Source organism: Bombus vancouverensis, chromosome 4, assembly GCF_051014615.1.
Source record: "Bombus vancouverensis nearcticus chromosome 4, iyBomVanc1_principal, whole genome shotgun sequence".
Taxonomy (NCBI): Eukaryota; Metazoa; Arthropoda; class Insecta; order Hymenoptera; family Apidae; genus Bombus; species Bombus vancouverensis.
This window is the reverse complement of record NC_134914.1, coordinates 15,154,664-15,178,981: the sequence shown is the minus strand read 5'-3', so window position 1 is coordinate 15,178,981 and position 24,318 is coordinate 15,154,664. Positions and strand designations below refer to the sequence as shown.

General features: G+C 43.2%; 1 protein-coding gene across 2 annotated transcripts in view; it reads left to right on the top strand.

The window, feature by feature from the left end:
• The window catches only part of zfh2 (Zn finger homeodomain 2), a 389,827-nt gene that overhangs the window by 244,915 nt on the left and 120,594 nt on the right, over positions 1 to 24,318 (top strand). For both annotated transcript variants that reach the window (XM_033350922.2, XM_076617743.1), the window contains exons 6-7: positions 14,503 to 17,870; positions 21,405 to 24,241. In XM_033350922.2, coding sequence (XP_033206813.2) covers positions 14,705 to 17,870; positions 21,405 to 24,241 — 6,003 coding nt within the window. In that variant the 5' untranslated portion in view covers positions 14,503 to 14,704. The remainder of the gene's footprint in view (positions 1 to 14,502; positions 17,871 to 21,404; positions 24,242 to 24,318) is intronic.

The following is a 24,318-nucleotide window of genomic DNA, read 5'->3' as shown; positions in this document are numbered from 1 at the left end:
GTGTTGGCGGTTGGTACCCCGCGGATCGCCCGGGAGGTGTTGCGCCGCGTAGATACCTCGACCTGTCGGCGTCCTGTTGATACCGATCCGCCACAATTGTAATATAAAATGAATGTCGTTGCTATAAATAAATAGATTCGTCATTTTTTAATCAATTTATATTTAAGGAATCTACTCATTTTTCTGGTGGACGTCAGCAGCTTCGAGTTCCTGTTGGATTCTTCCCATTCTTCTTCACATTCTTTGCTTTTTCACGAATCCAGCATCAACGCGCGGTTCTTATAATTTCCTTTTCCGATTTAACTGCAATAGAAGCTGTCGTTGCGCGCCAATAAAACGATCGTGGAGGTACGCGAATTACCGTGGACGCGTGTTTCCACCGTAAAGGGTTACGCCGACAGGGTGAGATACGTATCGCGGGCCTGGAAAACGGCAACGGGGGTGGGCGAGAACCGAGGTATTGTAAGCTCAGCTTGCTAATGAGGCAACGCACCTCGCCACAGAACGGCCCTTTTCCGGAAACGCGTGAGCGTTCCTACAAAACCAACAGGTTTTGCACGCCGGTTCTCCTAGGTTCGTTTCTAGTCCATAGCAGAAAGATTGGGAAAAAGGAAAGAAAATTTTTTTATGCGAGTTCGTTTGTTATCTCGATGAAAGCGTCGATTATTTCATAGATCGATCGATTAATCCCATAGTTGATTTGGGAATTGGAATTTTACGAGGTACCTAAGTATTCGTGCGTAAGTATTCTCTCTTTTCGATAAGACGTATTTCGATCACGAAATCAAGATATAATTATATATTTTATTATTTTCCAATGCAACGAAGGGAAATTATAATTCAGACGGATATCGTACTTTTTATTTTATCATTATTCTCGTATAATTTAAGGTGATCAGAATATTTAATCAATAATTTAATTGACATTTTATAGATGTTCATTCATGATTAAAATGCCGATGTATATATAAAAATATTATTTTTGGTTTTGCAAGGAAATTCGTTATTTTCCGCCATAAATTAGTTTAGTTAATTCAAATAATTGACGGTACTAACCTGACAATACTAATTTGTATGGCTTAAAACATTGATCCCATACCTTCTCGATAAACTGGCGTCCTTCGATTAATGCTGTCTAACTTATTTCGTCGTTAAATGGCTCGATGTTAGATTACGTATACTACATGTCTGAACCATAATGCGAGACTGATGATCGGATGGGAGCGTACAGCGAGGCTCAAAAATGAGCGAACAGAAACTTTTACGCAACACCTTTTACTCTCTATAAAGTAATATTGTAACACAATTTTTCTATTTATCCCTCAATCACGTATTTAATAATTTCAATGGTTTTCATCTAGAAGCTTCGGAAAGTACGGATCTTAGGACTTTTTCCCCTATCAGAAACAATTATATAAAATAAACAATACAATCTCATGTAATAAAACGAATAAATCTGTTTGTGATACCCACCGTAGACAATTGTTTAATTCATAGGATTCGCATGTCCTTAATTCAACAAACACTACTAAGAGCTCTTCGTTAAATATACCTATAATATACCTTAACTTTTACAACCTTAATACAATTAACTTGGGTGGAATATAAAAAACCAAAATTTCTTCAAACATATCTGGTAAATATCGCCATAAATGTGAGAAACGTTGGAGATCTCGAAGGCACGAATGGAAGAAGCTTGGACGCGTCCGTCGACTTTTGTCGGTCGCTGTAGCGACCGGTTCGATATTATTTGCTGCGAGATTATTTTTGTAATTGCCGCGGTACACGGTGCTCGCGTTACCACACCGGCGTTGATGGATCTGCCCGTTGACTTGCGAAGCGATCCCACGGCTTCAGACAGATATAGGCGTGGAGCATTTAAATCAATTTGCGGACACGCACGAGTAGCCGCGACGTGTATTTCCAGCGTTCTATAAAGGCGCTTCCTATCATCGATTTCAACCGAGTCCTTGAAAACACAGGATTTTTTCACGATCATGAAACCAGACGATCAAGTAAAAAAGACCAAGAGCGACGAATGACTTCGAGATTTTACCGATCGAATGACAAATAGTAATGGACTCAGGATTTTTTCATGATCGTTAGACCTCGAGTGTTTATGCAAATTGAGAGGGCTGCCGCAATAACGAGCAGCCCCACTTTCTAGTAATTTTAGTAAACCAACAAGAACCAGCTGAAAATCAATTAGAGACAAATCGATTTTTGAGACGAGCTATAAATTCATAGTCGATATTCGTATCAATAAATAACATACTATCTAAACTATCATTTTATCAAATGTGATTGTCTTGAAAATTATTTACATCAAAAATATTGATTTCAACTTTCTCAGAAGATATTCGTTTGTTTTACAAAATTTCATGGATTTGTCATTTGTTGCTAAAAGTCTTATATCTCTGAGCAGGTTGTCTCTTTCATCGACAGAGGACGAGCAGAGAAGAACGACTTCGAAATTCTATCGATCAGTCGCTTTTTCATTTCCTTCTCTTTTTTTTTCTTTGTCCTTCTCCTTGTTCTATCCGTCTTATGCACATATCGTTGACCGGATGTGTAGAGCTGCTCATCAAAGTTCACTTCTGACCTTACATGTGCGTCATCGAAGCAACCCTTTGTTCGAGAATATAATTAGCTCTACATACGAGCGTACGAAGCTCTTCCACCTACGGATTCGCTTGAAATCGAAGCGGACGATGGCATGGTCGAAGCGGCATGTCGCGGCTTGTACTTTACTCGTTCTGGGAAAAAATTATGCTTCCGATTCTCTGCCACGTATTCGTAACATTTGGCACGAATTTTTTTTTAACGTTACTGTCTTTCTTCTATCAAACTATAAGATCGTTTATCATCGAGAAATCACTACAAAAATGATTCCTGTGGTTCCTTTTGAAAACATTCGACAAATAGTTGACGAGACAAAGTAAAAAAGAATGAAAATAAAAGAATCGTTAAGTATGTTTACTGTTTGCAATTGTATGAGTAAGTTACAAAGTATTGGTCGGGTGATGGAATAAACGAACCGTCAATTATTTTGATCATTGCCTTACATGGTAATTCCAGAAACTGGGACGGACTATAACTTTTCTTTGCCGAGCGAAGATTGAGAAAATTAGTCGAGGGGAACGTTGTACTATTTAACGAGTTCTATCTGTCTACGACTTTCTACAACTCGTGTCTGCGAGGTGTAACGGTAATCGATTGTTTTCGTCGCTCTACCACGAAATAATGGGAATATCAAAGTATGGTTATCTTCCAAGTTAACGATTCCTTTGGTAGTCCTTATTTGAAAGAATTCCAACGAACATACAAGACTCCATATAGTATTCAATATGTTGCAATTATGACACTGATTCTATACGTTGGACAGTAAATAACTTTGTATTATATTGGATTCTTTATTCGCTCGTTCAAATGCTTTATGCGGCAGAGATGGATCTCGATTAAATACCCATACATCAGAGTATTCCAAATGCGCGAGTTTGTGTATATCAAACTGAGGCCCACAGAAACACAAAGTACACCGACTTTACGTTCGCCGTGCAATCAGCATCGAAACGGTAACACCGGTGAAACCATAAAAATTGGTCGCGTGCAGGCAACAGCGTGGACTTATTCGGCGGCCACGAAATGCGAATCGGCGTGCAATGTACACAGAGAACGTGGAGGGAGAGACTCGGGTCCTTATTACCGATTCGCCGAAATCCGGCGTTGATCATAAATCAAAGAGGAGAGCCGTTTCTCTCGGTGTGCGAGGCGTCCGCTAACAGAGATCATTAGCGCGCCACCTCGAACCGGCTCCAAACCCAATCAGGGTCATCCGCTCGTGCTGGCGGCCGCCGATGAGAGAACGGCTCGCGTCTTCGACCCGATAAAAAATCCATCTCGATGAATTACGTCCAGGGCCAGGCCGGATCCTCGCACTGCCGGATCTTCCGTTTCCGAAATTTAAACGCCAGCAAACCACCTGATCGTCTTCATTGAGATTCGAACGGTACAGGACGGCGACGACGACGATGACGACGACAACGATGGTTCCAAGTCGTGAAGCTACGTCGACGAAGCCGTATCGATCACATTAAGGGATGTTTTTACAATAATTCCCGGCGCGCGCGCTGCCACACTGTTACGCGCACGTAAATGCTCGCCGTGCATCGACGTACACACGCGGATCGCTGCCAAGCTAGCTAGCCGCCATGTCTAATTATGTCGCATTGATTTTGTCATTAGCCACCCCTGCCGGCCGTTGTTGCCGGCGCGGCCTCGACGTCACAGCAAAAAGCATTTCCTATCGACGCTCGACGACGAAGCCAGACCGAGCGAATGGTTCTCCCGTCCCCCTTTTACAACCGAGTCCACGATGTCGCTTTGGTTTTCGAATCGCGGGTTCCGGATTGCGGGTATCCTCCAGAGGATGGTTAGGTGAAAGGTTCTGCTTCGTTACGGGGTGATTTCAAAGAGAATGTAGAAGTAGGTGAGTTTTTTTCTTTTGCTTTACAGATGGTTAAAAAGAGATGGTATCGACAATGAAAGGCTTGACGTAGATAGAATAGATTTTTGGAAGAGATATTTCGTTCCCAGCGGTTCTTTGGCGAAGCATATATGAAAAAGTGTCTTGCCAATCTTTTGCTAGAATTACCGAACTCGGAACGATAGGTTTGAGATGTTTCGTTCTTGAAAATTACTAGAAACTCTCGAATGTTTTTGGTCGAATTAACATGGCCTTTGGTTAGGAAAATATACAATTACAGGAGACAGTAACAACGTTTTAATAATCTGTTTAATATCTTAGGTAAATTTTATATGTACTTTCTAGAAACCTCGTGTCGTGGTATTTTGTACAAAGATTGATAGCGACATGTTTTGAACGTTGGAAAAGTTTACGGAGCTTTTAAAAGTAACTGTTTTAGTTTGAAATTTAAATTAAAATGTAGATAAGTCACAAATGTTTTATAAATGAACGCTTGAAGGAAGTTCGCATAGTAAGATCGGCGACGACATGTCTGATTTATAACTTTGTGAAAATACGCTCTCTGTTTGTTACCGTCGACTAGAATCTATAAAACAAAAATGCACATCTTCTGTTAACAAAATACGGAGATTCCCTTAATATCCCAGAAACATCATCGTCCAAACATTTCTGTTCATAGATAAGATTCCTCAAAGTACAGAAATAGATATATCCAGCTTAAATATAGAAAATAATTCCAGATATAATTGCTCGTATAGATTAAACCGCGATACCTTATCGTATCAGCCATCTACTTAGCTACTTACTCCGCTAACAATTGTCATAGTTTGGTCAATTCAATTTCACATTCCCGACGCCACATCAATCGAGCATTTTCCATCAGCATCCACGAACACGAAATTAGCATAGGTGTCTATTTTTACAATCTGGAACCTCGTCGGAGAGAAATCTGCCTAACCGGGGCTTATCTCGACACCGGTATTAATAAAACATCCAAAGAAACACGAAACGCGGCGTGCACGATAAAACCGACAGGCCGACTAATTCGAAATTACAATCGACCCACGCGACCTTATCGGGAGCATATCGACAGGAGGTGGCGTTTCGAGGATCGTGGCGGCTCTCCGTGTTGCTCTTTATCCTTCAGTTCCGCCTACGATCCGTGATCTCGCCGAGAGAAACGCGCATACAACTCGCGGGAATCTGCTTCTCTTATATTCAGGATCAGAACTTAATTGCGGGGGCGAGAGACGTTAACGGGGTTAATTGGTGGATTTGAGTCTGAACCGGATTGGTCGTGGGTTCGGTTTACTCGCTAGCGGACGACGAAAATTCGATGAAACGTAACAATTATGACGGAGGAGATCGAGTCATGCGAAGTCGGGTGCGGATGATAGAGGAAGATAGGGTTATTTGAGTCAAGGTAAGCAATTTGTTCTGTAATTCGTTAAATTTGGTTATATAGAATTTTTAAACAATTTACATTTGAAAATGGACTATTCAATGTCGTATCTTGTGGAGTAATAAACGATCAAACCTATCGTGATCATCGCAACGATCATCTAACGTCTCGTGCAAAGTAAAATTTGTTCCATCAATGTGAATACCTTAGTTTTGATTACTATAACTCTGTGAGTTATTTCGTTCTTTATTTTATTAGTTTTTATACAATATCTCCTGATCGATCTCTAGTTAATCCTACCATAGGATTATTCGAATGATTTTTTCCTTTTCGTGTCTTACTCTGCTGAATCTAAAATACGTAACAGTTTGTCATTCCTTCGTTACACGATATCAAGGACCAATAGTCTCTGATAATATCACACAAGGTAGAAAGTTTACGGTTGAATTTTAAGATGTTGAAGCTTAGGTGACTCGAATAATCCTATCTTTCTTACACGTGCGTGCGCGTGCGTGTTACGGTCGAGTTTCTCACGGTGCATTGGAAGGAAATTATAAGGGAATGGGTTAAACTCTGGGTTACCCCGCGGGGGTAACAGAGCAGCGAACCAGAGAAGATGAAGAGGAAGAACGAAGAAGAAGAAGACGAGAAAACGTAAAAGATAGAAAGGGAGGAGAGAGATGGAAGCGCGCATAGCTCGGAGGGGGCAAATCATACTTAATTGATATCACAAAGAGGCCCTGCTTGCGTTCACCACCTAACCCAACCTAACTTCATAATCGCCAGCTCGTCCGGCGGATTAAACGCCGCCCGAATCCATGTTGCACGTAAATTACGCGCGCCTCCTTCGTGCTCGCGCTCTGCCCTTCACTTATTACCGTTGTCTTCGAAAGCCTCTCGTAGTGGTTCTCTCCCATCGTTCTCCTCTTCGTCGTTCCACCCCCCGTTCCTTCGCGTTCATCCTCTCCCCTCCGCCATGTTTGCCCCTCTTCTCGATCGCCGGTCGTTTAGCGTTCGCCCGAGGAGGCATCTTGCTCTGCTACAACCGCGAATCGGCCATCGCGAATGCCACACCGCAGTTTCTTCTCTGTTCCTCTTTGGATGAAGCAATTGGAAAATCATTGATTAATCGACTAACGCTCGCGAGGCTTCGTCTTGCTTTCTTTTCTTTTTTTTTTTTTTCTTCTCTTTCTCCATCGTCGTCGACCAATGTCGACCAATGTAGTCGGCCGCGAGAGTCTGTAAGATAGGGTTCAACAGATCGATTCGTGATCTCGCAGTCGAACAGAGTCGGAAAATGACTTCAATGATGGGATTATTGGCTGCTGGATAGTTTTAGATGTTACGGGGATTCCGTTGCTGGATCGTAAACGTTTGATGGGTAACTTTCATGATAATTGGATGCTCGCTAGGCTCGTAGCTGGTTAATCATTTCGACGCGCGTCCCAGTCACGGGCATTTCAGTTAGGGTATTTTTCTCGTAGTTGCTACAATTGATCGTAGCGATTTCTTCGTGTTTCTCCATACATTTCTTCGTTCTTTCATCGCATGTGCTACTTTGGCGGTAGGTTCGAAAGTTTCGTTCAAGGACATTGGCAGATTTTTCCAATGAAAAGTCTTGGTGTGCTATGTATGTGTCTATATATGTATACATTTATGAATTTTATTTTCATCATATCGTTTCAATTAGATTTATTTGTCTCGTATTTAGGTACGTTAAGAGATATTCTAACGTTAAACACCATATTCGCCCTGGTTTCTAAATTTCCTAACAATACGTTCGTGTAGATTATTCCTCCAACTAACTAAAATCATAAAAACACGATTAATGATTCTAACCGATCGAATATTCATATAGAACGCGCAGTCGTTTCTCTATTTACATTACCAGCGACATAAACTCAATCCAACCACGTCCATAATTTCCCTTATAACTCCGCATAATCAACATTCATCGCCCACCGTAACTACACGCTCCACCTTTCGCTATCATAAAATAATCTGGATAAAATTATGGTCTCGTAATTATAAACGGCTTAACGTGTTTCAAAGATTCCACTAGGAAAATCGAAGAACGTCCATGCCGTCTATACGACGTCCGGAAATCGTGGTCGCTCCGTTAGAATAGTTCGCGACGTTAATTGGCAGTTCGTCGAGGGAACCAGAACGAAGTTTTATCGAGCAACGACGATCGTCTCGCGTGGATGCGTTCCGCGTTCGTGCAACGCGTCTCGTGTTGCTCGAGCTTGCGTTTCAAGCATTCGATAGGTCTTATCGGCGCGTTGGTACGCGCGTAGCAAACTGAAAGCGGCCGGTGTAATAACGACAATAATGAAAGGTGCACGAGGTTTGATCGAGAGTCGCCAAGTGTTGCGTTTAACGATCGATATCGTTAAACGGATTCCAAGCCGTATTTTGCTAGGATTTCTCAACGTTGCCTCTTAAATCTGCATAAATAACGAACGTTGCCGTAGGAAATGTGCTCTGGTTCGTAAGAATATTTAGAAGAGTGGGCGTGGAATAAACGCTTTATTCGATTCGTGGAATAGGTGTACACAGGCTCACGAAAGTATTTCAATACTTGTAGACACGTTATTCTTAGGTATACGTGTTACACGAAACATTTTGAAATTTCATTCGCGCTATTATGAAACCCAATGATGATTACATTGGTTAAATCTGAAACAAATCTGGAAATGTATATAGAAATTGCGAGATATTCGGAACAGCTGTATGTATACTTCGTAGAGATCGGAAAAGTGTTTCATCCATTACGTCGATAATCTTCGATATTCGACGAAACAATATTCGACACTTGTCCGTATCATCGAATTAAAAGCCGATCGTCAAATTGGTGGAGTCAAACGTGTGAACCTTTGACGAAGCTACAGCGAGTGGCTAGTAGAATATACTCGTGAATCATGGGAATATATTCCTGAAAAGGAAACGGTTTACACCCGGAAGCCTCGTTCTTGATAATAACGATAATGATAAGTATGACACTTAAGCATAAAAATCTCAAACTTCTGACGTCGAACGTAACATTCGACGGACGTTTCTACCTGTCTGTTTCCTAACCGCAATACCTTACAATCATAGCTTTTGTTCGCAACTTTTCTTAATTCGCGGCCTTTAATTCCAGACAGACGTTCCGCGTTAACGCACGCGCGCACCGCTCACGCTCCACCTTTTCTGTCCATTGAATTTCCGCGCGGAAGCTCGCAGAAGAAGCGAGAAGGGCCCCCGGTCTTCCCCTCTCGCGGTGGCACGCAAACTCGCCTGAGAAATAAGCAGGCACGATATTCAATAAATAACGAGACGCGTACGAGATAATTGGGTAGCCATAATTGCGCGCATCTTGCGTATTTCGTGCCTGGTCGAAACGCGCGACCGATCGTCATGTGGGCCCCGTAGGGTCCCTTCGATTCTTCCTACCTACCGTCGGACCGACACAAAAGGGACTTTCGCGTGATGAGACGCGCATATCGGTTCGGTTTCCGGTGAAACGGCGCGACAAACAAAAGCCCTGCTGCCTCGAATTCGCGGTCGTTCCCCGAATGTTTAACTCTCTCTCTTTCTCTCTCTCTCTCTCTCTTTCTCTCTCTCTCTTTCTCTTTCTTTCTCTCTCTCTCTCTTTCTCTCTTATACTTAGTCGGTTTTCAAGAGTTCGTGTTCTCTTCCCCTTCCGTCATTGAGTGCGAACTCATCAACCACCTGTGCTCATTCTCCACTTTCTCCCGAGCGACGATTATATTCCGCGTATTATTTGCTCGTTTCGCATTTCGGCGTCCACCGATTGTCTTTCCGCGTGAAGGGTCGTCCACGGAACACGGAATCGACGCGATTCTTTCGTTTCACACGGATAGTGAAGACTTTCCGTTCAGATGTGATTATAATTCTTCGGAGTAACTTACGTCGCGTCTCGTCAGTTTAGTTAACACATTGGCAAATTTAGATTGAAATATACTACGCCATAATATTTAACTTTTGCGAAATATTATATCTTAAATATCACGTCATATCGTAAATATTATATTTGTATTGTTATTTATATTTTTATATCGTATTTTCTAAAACTTTTCTCTTTGCACCTAAAATTATGAAATATCTTATTGGACGAGATAAAAATCCTTACGATTCCAAGATTAATTCATCGTGCCATCAATTAGAACGTGATTATACGTCGGAAATATCTTAGATCTTTCACATGTTACTGGAACGTGGTTCGGAGATAGAGATCGGTGATTTTGTGCCTGTTGGAATCTCTGATGAAGTTGCCCGGGATGATAGTGGAACGTTGAAAGAATATTTTGAAAGGATACCACTTATACCTGGGAGGTTGCAGGTATGGTATCACCAGTGAAATCCCATGGAAACCTCAAATAACGTAAAAGATATGAATCTACGTAACTGTTTCCGTATTTTAGCAGTGCGCTCGTGAGTAGATAGGATTATAGGAATAGTTCTCTTTGCATGAATTTTAAAAGGAGGTTTTATGTCTTTATTTCAGAACCGTTTAAACGTGCGTTTGACACGAAAATTGTTTCACGTATGTCACATCGTATCTTTTACGATATTCGAGGCGTTTTATTATAAAGAATTACAATCGCACGCGAACAACAACGTGTCATTTGCAGCTGTATATATCTTTCAACTCGTAATTTAAAAAATATTTCGTAGAGAAAACGTTTAACTAACTAATATCGAATTTCTGTAAGCGTAAATTGTTTAATTTGAAAGAAACACGATTTTACCAACGAGTTGCGTCAATCGTTGTGATATCGTATCTGTTATTAGTCGGACGAAAATTACTCTGACTTTGCTACAAGTTCGAGCAACCTTCGTCGCTGGTCGATAGGTAGGCCGTAATCAAATTCATCGATCGTATTAGTGGCAACAATATTTCGCGGAAGAGGCAGCTTGTTGTGTCGTTGAAGGAAAGGTGGAATCGATATATCGGCTTTGTTTAATGAATCCTCCTAGAAATACGTAGTCATCCACAGCGTTCGTCACGCCATCAAATTCATTCGACGCGTTTCCTCCCTTCCTCAGTGGTTTTCAAACGCCTTTTCTAAAATACGTTCCAATTTTTACGTGGCTATTCAATTGTACGCGACATCGCTACGTAAAAATTCGCGTAAACGTAATTTCATATCGAGAAATTTTTATTTCCTCATTTTCTAGTTTCCAAACTTTTCAGATTTAAGGAGGTCTGTGAATTAATCAGTCGACGAAATTCTAAATACTCGAAACTACATTAAATTACACATTAAGCGTTCGTAGAAATAATTTACAAATTTCTTTGCGAATATTCAAGATTGACGGGCAATTTAATGAGCTAATCTATTTGGATTGTCAAATTGAAACGAGTGTCATCGACGGATACTCAAATTAGTCAAACTTGGAATTATTAAGTATTCAAAATCACGCGTTCAATTTTTATATATAAAAATTCACAAACTTTTCTGTAAATATCCGATATTTCCTACTGTTCGTTTAAAAAAAATGCTCGCTTGAAAACCGCTACGTTGCTCAAACGCCAACTCATCGAGACGATCATTCTCGCTAGAATTGAACGTGTTTCCAATCTGTTTCTCGTACGAAATTTCTCGCAGGCGGTTAAACAATTAGCTTATTCCGCGTTCTGACCTGCGACTTGGCGAGAAATTCTGCGATATCGAGGCTTTATTAGCGCGAATCGGCGGAACAACCGTGCGCCATCGAGAATTCGCATGCTGGCGTAGCAGTTAAGATGTTATCGTATAATGAAAGACCATGGTCCGAGGAAAGAGCGAAGTTTTATATTGAGATCTAGCCCTGCTCGAGAAGCCAGCCTCGACGTCTTTCGATTTCTGACTTCGTCCAAAATGGATGATAAATTAACTAGAAATAGGTAACACGGGGCAGGTGATGTCAGATTGGCAGATGTTTTTGGTTACACAACAGTTCCGGCCCTAATCTAACCGGCAACGGTATTACGCTCGTTTCATTTTTTTACTTATACACACCTACACTGCTGTACTAACGGTTACGGTTTCGACTTTCCGCGTATTTCTTCGCATTTCACTGGATTTTCGTTAGATATCGTGCGAATTGTTTAGAAGCTAGACCGATCGAATTTATAAAATGAAAGGTAGAGAAGAGCGATGATATTTTTATTTATTCGAGTGATGGTATTTACGAATTATTTTTACGTATTCTTGTAAAAATCATTTCAGATGTCGGATTCATTTTACATGATTTCATTCGTGGACAAATAGTTTGTATAATCAAAGTTCACGTTCGGATAAGTGGATTCAATCGACACCAGTTTATTCAATTAGACATTTAGTACAGTTTTGTTGGACTGAATTTTGTTATTGCAGTAAGGCACTAAATATGTAGCTGGTTAATGAGATTGGGAAATTTATAAGAAGTAAAGTCGATCTCTAAACACCACTGTCATATCTCAGTCGTCGATCCTCTCTAATTGCGCGATGCATTATGAAAAGGAAATAATCACTGTGAATAATATTCACAAATTAGAGTCACATGCTTTGTTCGAACGAAATTTTCCAACTCTGTCATAATTCGAACATTAATAGAAATTATAACGTCGTGTAAATGTGTCATTAAATAAAAATATAACTCATACGCAAGAGTAGCTACGTTATCTTTATGAAATATTTGTAACCCTCGCTGTTACCATGTTAGCCGTTCGGAATGCAACTTTTTAACAGCAAGATCCAACTCGCTGATCAAGCGAGCATTAACGTACTATCTGCTTGTTACACGTTGTACAAACGTGGCATAACGTGGTCACGCAACGACCGTGATATCTGTTTCAACCGTCTGAGAAACGACACGTCAACCTTCATGTAAAAATCTTTATCTTTTCCAATTCAAACTCCGCTCTTATCTATTGTACACGTTCCAAAGGAAACCAATTCCCAGGACGAGCAAAAATACCACGCTATAACTTCCTAAATTATGAACAAAACGAGGAACAAACGAGTCGAGACCAATTGATAGATAGCATAGTGGAATAAGATTAAGTCATGTTCACAGAAACGCACGTTACTCCGCGATAAATAGCGTACACCCCGCAGCGTGCTCGAATCACTTTCCACGTAAACACGTAAATTGAGCATCAATCCGAAATAATTGATCGCGAGAGAGTGGCAGTGGAGAGGGGGAATTAGCAATTGGCGGTGTTTCGGCGCGGAAAAACTCGACAAACGGTGCTGACCACCGCGATTTGCCTGGCGATCGATCGACGATAATCCGAGGAAATGATCGCCTGCCGCGGCTCACGCATTAGAAAACTGGTACCTAGCCTATGGTCACTGGATTATGGAGTTTGCATCGCGGAATTATAACTGCGCTGATAGCATAGGAAAACGTGGAACAAGACTGAGAGTAACGAGGAAAGAGAGACGAGGATAGAAAGAACGTATAATGCATCTATGTATCACGATGTCCAGCGGCGTGTCTGGAACGAACGAGAGAGGAGAAGGTAGTTGCTGCGGGACGAAGAGGGGAAAAGAATTTCTCTAGGTAGCCTCCGCGAGGATCGGAGAGATTCCTGATTCAGTCACGCCGTGATACACCCCCACACGCGCGGCCGCATAAATCCGCGTACACTACGCCCCCCTCCCCTTTAATCCGTTAGATTCTGCGAATACTCGCGGCCGTCTTTTGAACCGCGATCACCGAGACCGCGTAATTGGGATTGGATGATTAGACGCATGCTCGTTGCCTCGAGCAATCCACGCGTGTAATCTCGAATTCACGTAGACACTGCGGCATAGTGATACTTCCGAAGGCGATATCTCACGGTGATCCTCGCCATCGCGAGATCTACGTGTCCTCGAAATTCGAATGCCAAAATAGAACAGTAGAAGCTTTTATAGATACATACGTGACTTTATGGATTTATGCGTGTTTCCGTTTGTTTGCCATGATGGCGAGATTGTCCCTTTATTGCTAGAAATAGGGGAGAATCTAGGACAGGCTAGAAAAGGAGCGTTTTTAATCGTACAACAGCGACCATTCATCGATAGTTGATTTCTTTCCGTTATGTTTCTCGTTGTACGGCTGTACGAGAGTTAAAGAGGGACGTCGATATTCAATCGATAGATAAGCTTGGTCGACGCTTAGTTGTAAATACAGCTGGGTCCACGACGAGGGTTCAGGTAATCCGAACATAGGACGCCTTGTGTCGCCATGGCGAGTCTCCTTCCGCTTTGTGTACCCGGCATCGCAGCCTTGATCCTCTGTACACGCAGCTTGCCGACGTTTTCTACGTATTTCGCTATCTTTCCACTGTCCTTTAGACCGCCTCTGTTTGCCCGGATTAACCGACTAGACCATCTAGTAATGTTCCTCCGCGAAATCATTCTTCGTTGGGACTGCGAGCTAGATTCTTGTACATCCGGTCAGGACCAAACACCTGGTATCAATTTAGAATTACGAAAATAAAACATGCTAAATCTATACTTTAATAATATTCTAATATAATAATACTTTTATAGGTACAATGTAAGAAGTTATTTGTCTATATCATAGAAAAACTTAATAACGAATTAAATTCGACGATATCTTACTAAACATAAAATTCTATTCTTTGTTACAGGTACGACCTGGGGTTGTGTCGGGGTAGCTAGCAAAGAATTATCTGTCGGCGGTGGAGACCAGATTTGGACGGATAGAGAGAGAACGAAGGGGGTGGGGAGTGCAACATACGGTAGGAGAAGAAGAGGAAGAGGAAGTCGAGAGAGTGTAGGCGCAGGCGCCGTAGGTGATGTGAGGCTGGCGCCCGCCTCACGTTTGGGGTGATGCCCTCCAGTGAGCCTCATCCCCCCCAGTACCACCTTCAGAACCACAACATTCCTCCCTCGCATCTGCAACAACACACGTCGACCGCGATCGGGCAACATCAGCTCTACCAGCAGCTGGTGGCGGCCCATCAACAGCAGCAACAGCATCAGCATCAGCAGCATCAGCAGAGACAGCAGCAACACGGCGCGCCCTTCCAAAATTCCACGTACACGCAGCAAAAGCAGGAGATGAGCCCGGAGGAGGAGGGGGGTCGAGGGGGCGGGTCCCCCCCGGCAGCAGGGGCTGCGTTACATCAGCCCCATCACCCCCGGACAGCCAGTCCACCCTCGGGCACAGAACCCTGCACCCGCGATGCCATACCGACGCCTACACCGATCGCGGATACAACGACAACTACTACCACAACCACTATGACCATGCAGTCGCAGAGCCAACAACAGCAACAGCAAGAACAACAAGGTCCAAGCCCTAGTCCGAGTCCAACGGGAGGTGATGTGGAGAAGTTCGACGGGAAGATCGTCTACAATCCGGACGGTTCAGCATACATCATCGAGGGAGAAAGTGAACTCAGCGAGGATGACTCGTTACCTGACGGTTGCATCGTAGATGGACGCGGTGTTTCGGTTCCTCATTCGTTGGTATTTCCCCAAATCGCGAGCGCGTACTACGTTTCGAGACTGTACGCGCATCAGGCGTATCAGCAGCAACAGCAGCAGCAACAACAACGTTCGGTGGCGCAGCAGCACAATCCCGATCTTCCTGTGATGCACAGCTATCGGGTGATAAGTTACAGAAGCGCGGAGGGTAGCAAACAACCACCTCCTCCACCTGCGGCAGCACCTTCTCTAGCAACCTCAGTACCCGTGAAACCTATTCTAATGTGTTTCATATGCAAGCTCAGTTTCGGCTACGCGAAGAGTTTCGTGGCACACGCTCAGGGCGAACACCAGCTTACCTTGATGGAAGACGAGCGACAAGTACTCTCCCATTCCACCGCGTCGGCGATCATTCAAGCCGTGGGCAGAGGCAAGCAACCGTTGGTCAGTTTTCTCGAACCAGTGACGAGTTCCACTTGTCCGCAACCATCGCCCGCGCAGATGCAGAACCAACAACAGCAGCAGCGTACCGAGTCCACCGATCACGAAACACCAACCACGACCAGTACGCCTGCCAGCACTCCCGGAGTACCGAGCAGTCCTCAACAACAACAACAACAGCAACCACAGAGGCCGTCACCTAGCACACCCACCACTCCCACGTCCCATTCCAATCATCCTCTCGCGTACAATCATCAACAAACGCAGCAGCATCAGTGGACCGGCGCCCAGGTGAGCGCCGCTTCCTGGGCCAAAGCACCTGACGCTTCCGCCATACACTACACGTCACCACCGCCACCTGCCTCGTCGACGAAAGGCTCGCCATCATCGTACGCCGCGTTGACCCAACAGCCACCCAATTTTCTCACAGGCACGACCATCGGTGTCTGCCCCGAGCACATGCAAGGAAGACCTAGCGGAGTGGAGTGCCCCAAATGCGAACTGATTCTAGCCAGCAGCAGATTGGCGGGCCCAGGCGGACCCCTGGCTGGAATTCACAGTAGAAACTCTTGCAAAACGCTCAAGTGTCCGAAATGCAATTGGCACTACAAGTACCAAGAAACTTTGGAAATCCACATGAAGGAGAAACATCCCGAAAGTGAAACCTCCTGCATCTACTGCATCGCCGGACAGCCACACCCTAGGTTAGCACGTGGCGAGACTTACACTTGCGGTTACAAGCCCTACAGATGCGAAGTGTGCAACTATTCTACCACGACCAAGGGCAATCTCAGTATTCACATGCAGAGCGACAAACATTTGAATAACATGCAGGAGCTGCAGCAGGGCGGCGGCGGTGGCTCGGCAGCGAACAATCCATCGTCCTCGCAGGATGCACAAATGGCAACGAGAAGTCCGCATCACCAACACAACAACAGTCCGCACATCGCTGGTCAGACCGGGAACCAAGGGAAACCGAAGCCAACATTTCGCTGTGATGTCTGCAACTACGAAACGAATGTCGCCCGGAACCTAAGGATACACATGACTAGCGAGAAGCATACGCACAATATGCTGGTCCTGCAGCAGAACGTGAAGCACATGCAGACGCTGTCCGCGCTCCAGTCCCACCACCAACAGGCACAACATCACCATCAACAAGCGCAACAGCAGCATCAGCAACAAATTGAACAGATACTTCATTTGGGTGGCCTGGATAAGCCTCAGCATGCGGAGGCGGCTCTCGCGGACATGGCTTACAATCAGGCTTTGCTGATCCAGATGATGACGGGTGGTCAATTGCCACCGCAGCTTCCACCAGAAATTATGGGTGGCATGGCTAGTATGGGAGCCATGGGCAACCTCGGTGGTGACGTTGGTTTGTCACCAGACAGCATGGATCCACCACCCGAACCGGCTGATCCTGATCCTTCTCATCTGTATCATTGCTGCGTGTGCAACAATTTCGCCACCGATTCCTTGGAAGCTCTTGGCCACCATTTAGCTGTGGACAGAACGAGGACACGAGAAGGAGAAATTCTCGCGCTCGTAGCTGGCCACTTCGTTTGTAAACTTTGTTCATACAAAACCAACCTAAAAGCTAACTTCCAATTGCACTGCAAGACAGACAAGCATCTCCAACGTTTGCAGCATGTAAACCATGTGAAAGAGGGCGGGCTTCGAAACGAATGGAAGTTGAAGTACCTGGCCTCGCCCACGAGCGCCGCGCAATTACGTTGTCACGCGTGCGACTATTACACGAACAGCGCTCACAAATTGGCCCTGCATGCCGCGTCACCCAGGCACGAGGCTGCAGCCCTACTTCTTCGTCACCTGCTCGAGGCCAGTGGCAATGTACCATCCCAAGCGAAGTTGTACCATTGCGCTTTGTGTGGCTTCAGCGCGAGACACAGATTGCCTCTGTTGCAACATGTTCGATCACTCAGACATCTTCAAATGGAGCAGTTACATCAACTTCACAGACGAAGCGGTATTCAAGGGAACGAGACACCGCACACTGATATCGGAGATGTTTTCCAAGTTATGAGCGACCCGGATGCTCCACCTGCGCAACAGCCCAGTCCCACCATGCCAACCACACCGAACGCTACCAGTGCCAACAATGGTGAGTGGAAAGACATTTTTATAGATAAGGTAGAGTTAAATAGTGAAAAGCATTGTCCTAGACAGCGAATTTCTATGCATCTATAGAAAATTGAAATGGGGAAGAATATTTGAAGCATTCAGAGATAAAGTATTCATTATAATATTTATTAGATGAAATAAATTTCGATTCATGTTTCATTTCTTTAGTTACATTGGTAAAAGTATAAAATTGCATAAATATTCGCAGTTTTGCTATTATATAGTTTCTTCCTGTCTTTATTTAACTATGTACATGCTTTGATTTGAATCGGGGTACCGCTGAAATGACGTGAAGTATTCGATGTTACATTTGTTAAGAAAAAGAATGTGTGTTTCTTAATTTAGAACGAAAGACATCGTAGTATGAACCTGATAGATTTAGAAACGCAGTTTTTAAAGATTTGTCGTTAAAACAGTGTGAGGTATTCAAAATAATATTTATCGAGAAAAGAATATTGTCAGTGTTAAATCCATAAGAGAAGGGACATGGTCAGTCGCACAAAATGTTACAGGGTTTTAGATCTTTGAAGCGGTTTAGATTCTTAAGATCGATCGATATAAATTATTTTACGGAGAAGACGGAATCATCGTATTATTCAATCATAATATTATAGAAGAATAATAATAATTGAGAATAATTATTTTACGATATCATTAAATTATTTCCTGATGTAAAATCAATTTAGATGTACAGTACTCGATCTATCTATTCCTGCGTCATAATTATTTTCACCGAATACATTTACCTTCACTTGTCCTTAAATGCTACATGAAACATAATGTTTGTTCTGAAATGTTTTTATCGTAACACGATTTAAATACGATCAACTTATTAAGAAAGGAAATGCTACAAGAAAACAGTAATTGATTACAAAGGCATTCGATTTAAATACGATTAAAATCTGACTAACTAACTAAAAGCAGGATGTTTACAAGGACGTTGAATCATATTTTTCATGTGAAAGAACGCATGAAAATAGAACTCACATCTGTTAATACGTTTTTAAACGAATAAACTCGCAGAAGATTAGCATGTCGCTCGTGAAGATCGCCTCTTTTAATGAATTCAATATTTTCATCGATTATCGCGCAATTAACATGCAATTGCGGTAATGCTGCATGGCATATGGCGATGCCGTGTGCTTCGACACGCACAATGTCGAGTGTTATTATATCGACGACCTGTACTTATATAAATGTACGAGAAGGTATACCGCAACGTGCTATTCGAACTATTACTACTCCAGAACTTCCAGAGTTCCTCCCATTTTGTCGCTGTTATCACAGTATTACAACTCTGACAAATGTTTCATTATCTTCGAGAAATAGACTATCCCCCTATAGATCTACAATACTTTGATCATTTCTTCGTTGGAAAAACACGATATCGATTTATTCTTTAGCCCTTAATTTTCTAGATTCTGCCGTTTCTTATTATTATTCTAAAGCTCGATTGCTTTCTCTAAGCTCTTTCATACGGCAGTAAAATTTCATATGAAATTTTTAGCGGGCCAAGATCAGTTTTCCCTGGTAGAAAGCGCTTCAATTATTTTCAGAACAAATACACTGTCGGCCATAAATATTAGGTCATCTACTTGTTACGTTCAATTGGAACCTCTAACACAAAATACGTTACTTCGTCTAATCATACGATGTAATGATAATACGATGACTAAAAAATAAAAGTAGTGGAATCCATTCGGATTTGTATTAAATATCGTCAAATCTATACCCGACACACAGATATGTTATATTATTATCCGTATTCTTCAAATTTTCCATTTTGATGTGACATTCTTCAAAGTTTCTATACTTTTATATTCTTCCTATATTCTGCAAAATTTCTCGTCTGAAAGGACACGAAATCGCGCGAAGGATTTTTATTCATGAACTGCGGCACCGTGTACAAAGCGAAAACCAGCAGCACGCGTTGCATCGTCGCGTTTTGCCTTCGCAACTGACGCCTGTTCGATGTAAATGCGGTTTTGGACAATGGCAGACCACGCGAATAGGCGGTCTTCCCTTTATTTTGGAGGAACGACCCATCGATAATTTCGCGTCGGCAATCTATAATTTCAAGCGGTATTGTTATACGGACAAGGAAGCATCTGCGATGTCTGCACACCACCGTGGCTCTCCCTCGATACTTTTCGTTGTTACCAAAACTCTTTAACGTTACATTAATTTTCATCGATTGTCCCGCTCTGGGGACAAGGCTGTTGCCTCTCTACGTATTATATTTCCATTATGACGAGATTATACCACTGAGTCATAAGCTTCATCGGCAATTTGATTTCTCAGCGCTTGATAGGAGATTGGTTCTTTACAAACGATCAGAAATTCGTGAGAATTTCTTTTCTTTTTTAATTGATTGTTTTCTTCTAAATAGAAGGTAATTCGTGGAAATTTTTCCATTGATTGTTAATTGATTGTTCACAGTCCCATTGATCGCTACGATGGATTTTAGCAATTCGATCGAAATTTATTAGCGTTGGTTGAATGTTAGAATTTTTGGAAGAGATTGGTTCGGAATTTTTATCGAAATACATTAATTGTTTTGCACGTTTGACGTTGTGTATATAACTATATAGGAATAGATGTTTTATTGCAATCGTTTCCATATTAACAATCATAGGTTGCTCTTATTATTCGATAATTTATTACAAATTATATCAGTTAATTCAAGGATACATCTCGATTATGAGATATCTAATATAAAGTTAGAATAAAAGAACAGACTTCGATTTTAACGAAATGTAACATCGAACACCGAAATCGAACGTCACAGGACAGAAATGCTTTCGCTGCCGTTCAACGTAATTTACTTTCTCTCACAACATTATCGACTCATGCCTCTGTTCGCATGCAGCTGCAAGATTAATGGTTATTTTTTCGGCTGTTAAGATTTTTGATGTCGATCGACGATTTATCGACGCCTTAATAGAAAGGGGGAATTACAGGTTTGCGTTATCGGCCGATAGTAATCGTGATATTAAGGCACAAGAATTTATGTTGCACGAATCAAAACTGTTAACATTAATGCGGCCCAATTGCACGGTGTGTAACCATCGTGATTTCCGGTTTTCACCGTTCGGAAATTTTGATGCTTTGCATTAAGACACCACCAAAATTAACATTAAAGTACATATTCAAAATAAAAGAGACGAGTTTGCTGAAAGGAAGGTACTTCGGGTTCTAACAAAGTTTCTATACTACTTATCTGACTATATCTTATTAGCTATTAGTAGCCCAACTATGATTAATTGTCTGCTGAATCATTCATTGCCGTTGATTTATTTCGTAAATATAAAGGCCTCTGTATACGATTATTAATTTAAACTAATTCTATTTACAAAAATCGTTTCATCAACGATCAGATCAGCAGCACACCAGTTAAGAATTTATCTTTCTCGCGTTCTCGATATAATAATACCGTTCAAGCGACGAAAAATATCTTAAGCTCGACGAGACTGCCCGATCACCAAGCGAATGCTTGTTACTGTTTCATTTACAGAACGACGAGAGGAAGGTAGCGACTGTGGCAGCGAGGTGAAGCAGGAGCCGGATAACGACCAGGAGCCGGAAAATGACCCAGAAAATGAGCAGGAGGAAGTCACCTGCCCATATTGCACTTATCAGCCGACGTCGCGCGAAGAATTGAGGCAACATTTGCAAGTGGCTCATGTCCAGGATGCCGAGGACAAAGCGGAGACCGTAAAGGAAGAGCCGCCGCCGGAATTGTTGTGCCCGCTGTGCCAGGATGGTTTTAAAGAGCGTTCCGCGCTCGAGAAACACGTGATGCAAATACACTCGGTTAACGCAGACGGCTTACAACGACTGCTGTTACTGGTGGACCAGAGCCATTGGTTGAACAACAATCCGCGAAACACCTCGACTGCAGCGGTAACGATGCCGACTTCGCCGGCTACCCCCACGAAACAGCCGCAAGAGGAGGATTTGAGCGAACGTGGAGCCAACGAGGAGATCGAGGAGCTCACCAGATGCACCGTCTGCGGACGCGTATGCCGTTCATTAGAGGAACTACAACAACATCACAGGGAGACTCATCCCGCCACTACACCCACTCTCGCCGTCAGCGAGAAACACGTTTACAAGTATCGATGCGGACAGTGTAGTCTCGCGTTCAAGACTCTGGAAAAGCTGCAACAGCACTCGCAGTATCACGCTATCCGAGATGCGACAAAATGCGCCCTCTGTGGACGATCGTTTCGCTCGGTCCAGGCTCTTCAAAGACATCTGGAATCTGCTCACGCGGATCTACACGAAGACGAACTCGCACAGTACAAGCAGAGCCTGCTGCACGCTCATCCGTTGCTTCAAGCTCTCACGGAGGAAGCTCTTCGCAGGCAGGGGAATTTGGTTGGAGAACAGAACATCGAGGATGATGCCAGCAAGGCAGAGGAGGAAGAGAGTGACACGAGTGACTCATCGCCATTACACAAGGAGCAACGTCTTTTAGAAGATTATTTGAATAGTCAAACAGTGGCCGAGGACTCGTATCACGATCCGGGGAGAAAGTTCAAGTGTCATCGCTGTAAAGTCGCGTTTACCAGACAGAGTTACTTGACTGGACACAACAAGACGCTATTGCACCGCAAAGGGGAAAAGATGTCCTATCCCATGGAGAAGTATCTGGATCCTAACAGGCCATACAAGTGCGAAGTTTGCAAGGAGAGTTTTACTCAGAAGAATATTCTGTTAGTTCATTACAACAGCGTGAGCCATCTACACAAGTTGAAGAGAGCAATGCAAGAGCAAGGCAACAACAACACACTAATCTCTGTCGTACCGCCTCCTAGTCCTACGGAATCCCCTGATTCTCAGCAAGACCAGGACAAGAAACCCTACAAGTGCAACATTTGCAAGGTAGCTTATTCTCAAGGCAGTACTTTGGACATTCACATGAGGAGCGTGCTGCACCAGACTAGAGCCAGTAAATTACCAGATCTTGCTGCCAGTGGTCAGTTGGATCTTGCACGTCCATTGATAGAACAGCCTCCGCCAAGCAGCCCAAATAGTCCACCGGTTAACACCAGCACCTCTGGAAACAGCGGAACAATGTTGTCATGTCCTCGATGTAGTGCTCTTTTTGTCAATCAGGAGCAGCTTGCCACTCACCAACAACTTTATTGCATATTTAGCAATCCATTGGCGTTGTTTCAACAAATAGCGTCTCAACAGCTCCCTTTATCCACACCAGCGAAAACTCCACCTCCTTCATCTACGACACCTGGTCCACAACAACACATGCAGCAGAGTACGCATTCTTCGCAAACAACGCAAGATATTTTGTCTCAGCCTCGTCACAAGACGTCGCAAATGTACAAGCATCTTCTAGAAAGTTTCGGTTTCGATCTGGTGATGCAATTCAATGAGAACCACCAAAGACGTCAACGTAAAGAAGAAGAAGCTGCTGCGGCGCTCCAAGCTCAGCAAGAACAACAGAAGCAGGAGCAACAGAAACAGGCGCTAGCTGCTCAAGCTGCTCGTGAAAGAGAGGAAGAAGCTGAAGAACATACTGATGATGACGTTATACCAGAACTGACTAGAAGCACCTGCCAGCATTGCAACAAGGAATTTAGTAGCGTTTGGGTGTTGAAAGCTCATTGCGAAGAAGTACACCGTGATCTGGTGCCGCGCGAATTCTTAGAGAAATATGCTCAGCAATTTAAATGTGAATACGAGAAGAAGAGCGTTGTAGTGACTGTTGCAACGTCTTCTTCTACGTCGTCCGGACCTAGGAGCTCGACACCAGCTTCTAATCAGCCGCAAGATCTCTCCTCGGATAAAGAACAACGTGAAAAAGAGAAAGAGGAGGTTAATGAGAACAAAGATCGTGTCAGTAAGACTCCAGAGGCTACTTCTACTACTCCAGTAACGACTCCAGCATTAAGCAACACGCCTGTATCGAGTACAGATTCTACGAATTCGATCGTATTGCCGACCAATCCTCAGCACCATATTCAACAACAACAACAACCTCAACAGCAGCAGCAGCAGCAGCAGCAACAGCAGCAGCAACAACAACAACAGCATGCACAATTGACTCTTGCGCAACAGATGACCGAAATGCAAGCTGCACTAAACGCAATGGCTGCGTCTCAACTGCAGCAGCATTTCCAACAGTATCCTGGATTGGTGATGGGTATGATGGGTCTACCGCTTGGAATACCTGCTTTGGCTGCTATGAATTTACAACCACCTTTGGTACCGATGATGCTACCGCCACCGCCGTACGATGGAACGGCTACCGGATATCCGCCTATCAATGCTCAAGCTGACCTCTTGACCAAGCAACATCTCGCCCTGCAACAACAGCAAGTAGCAGCCGTGAGTAACTTTATGATTCCTTCTTTATAGAGATTTATTATGTTTTGTTTAAATTTCTTCGTTAAGTTAGTTAGTAT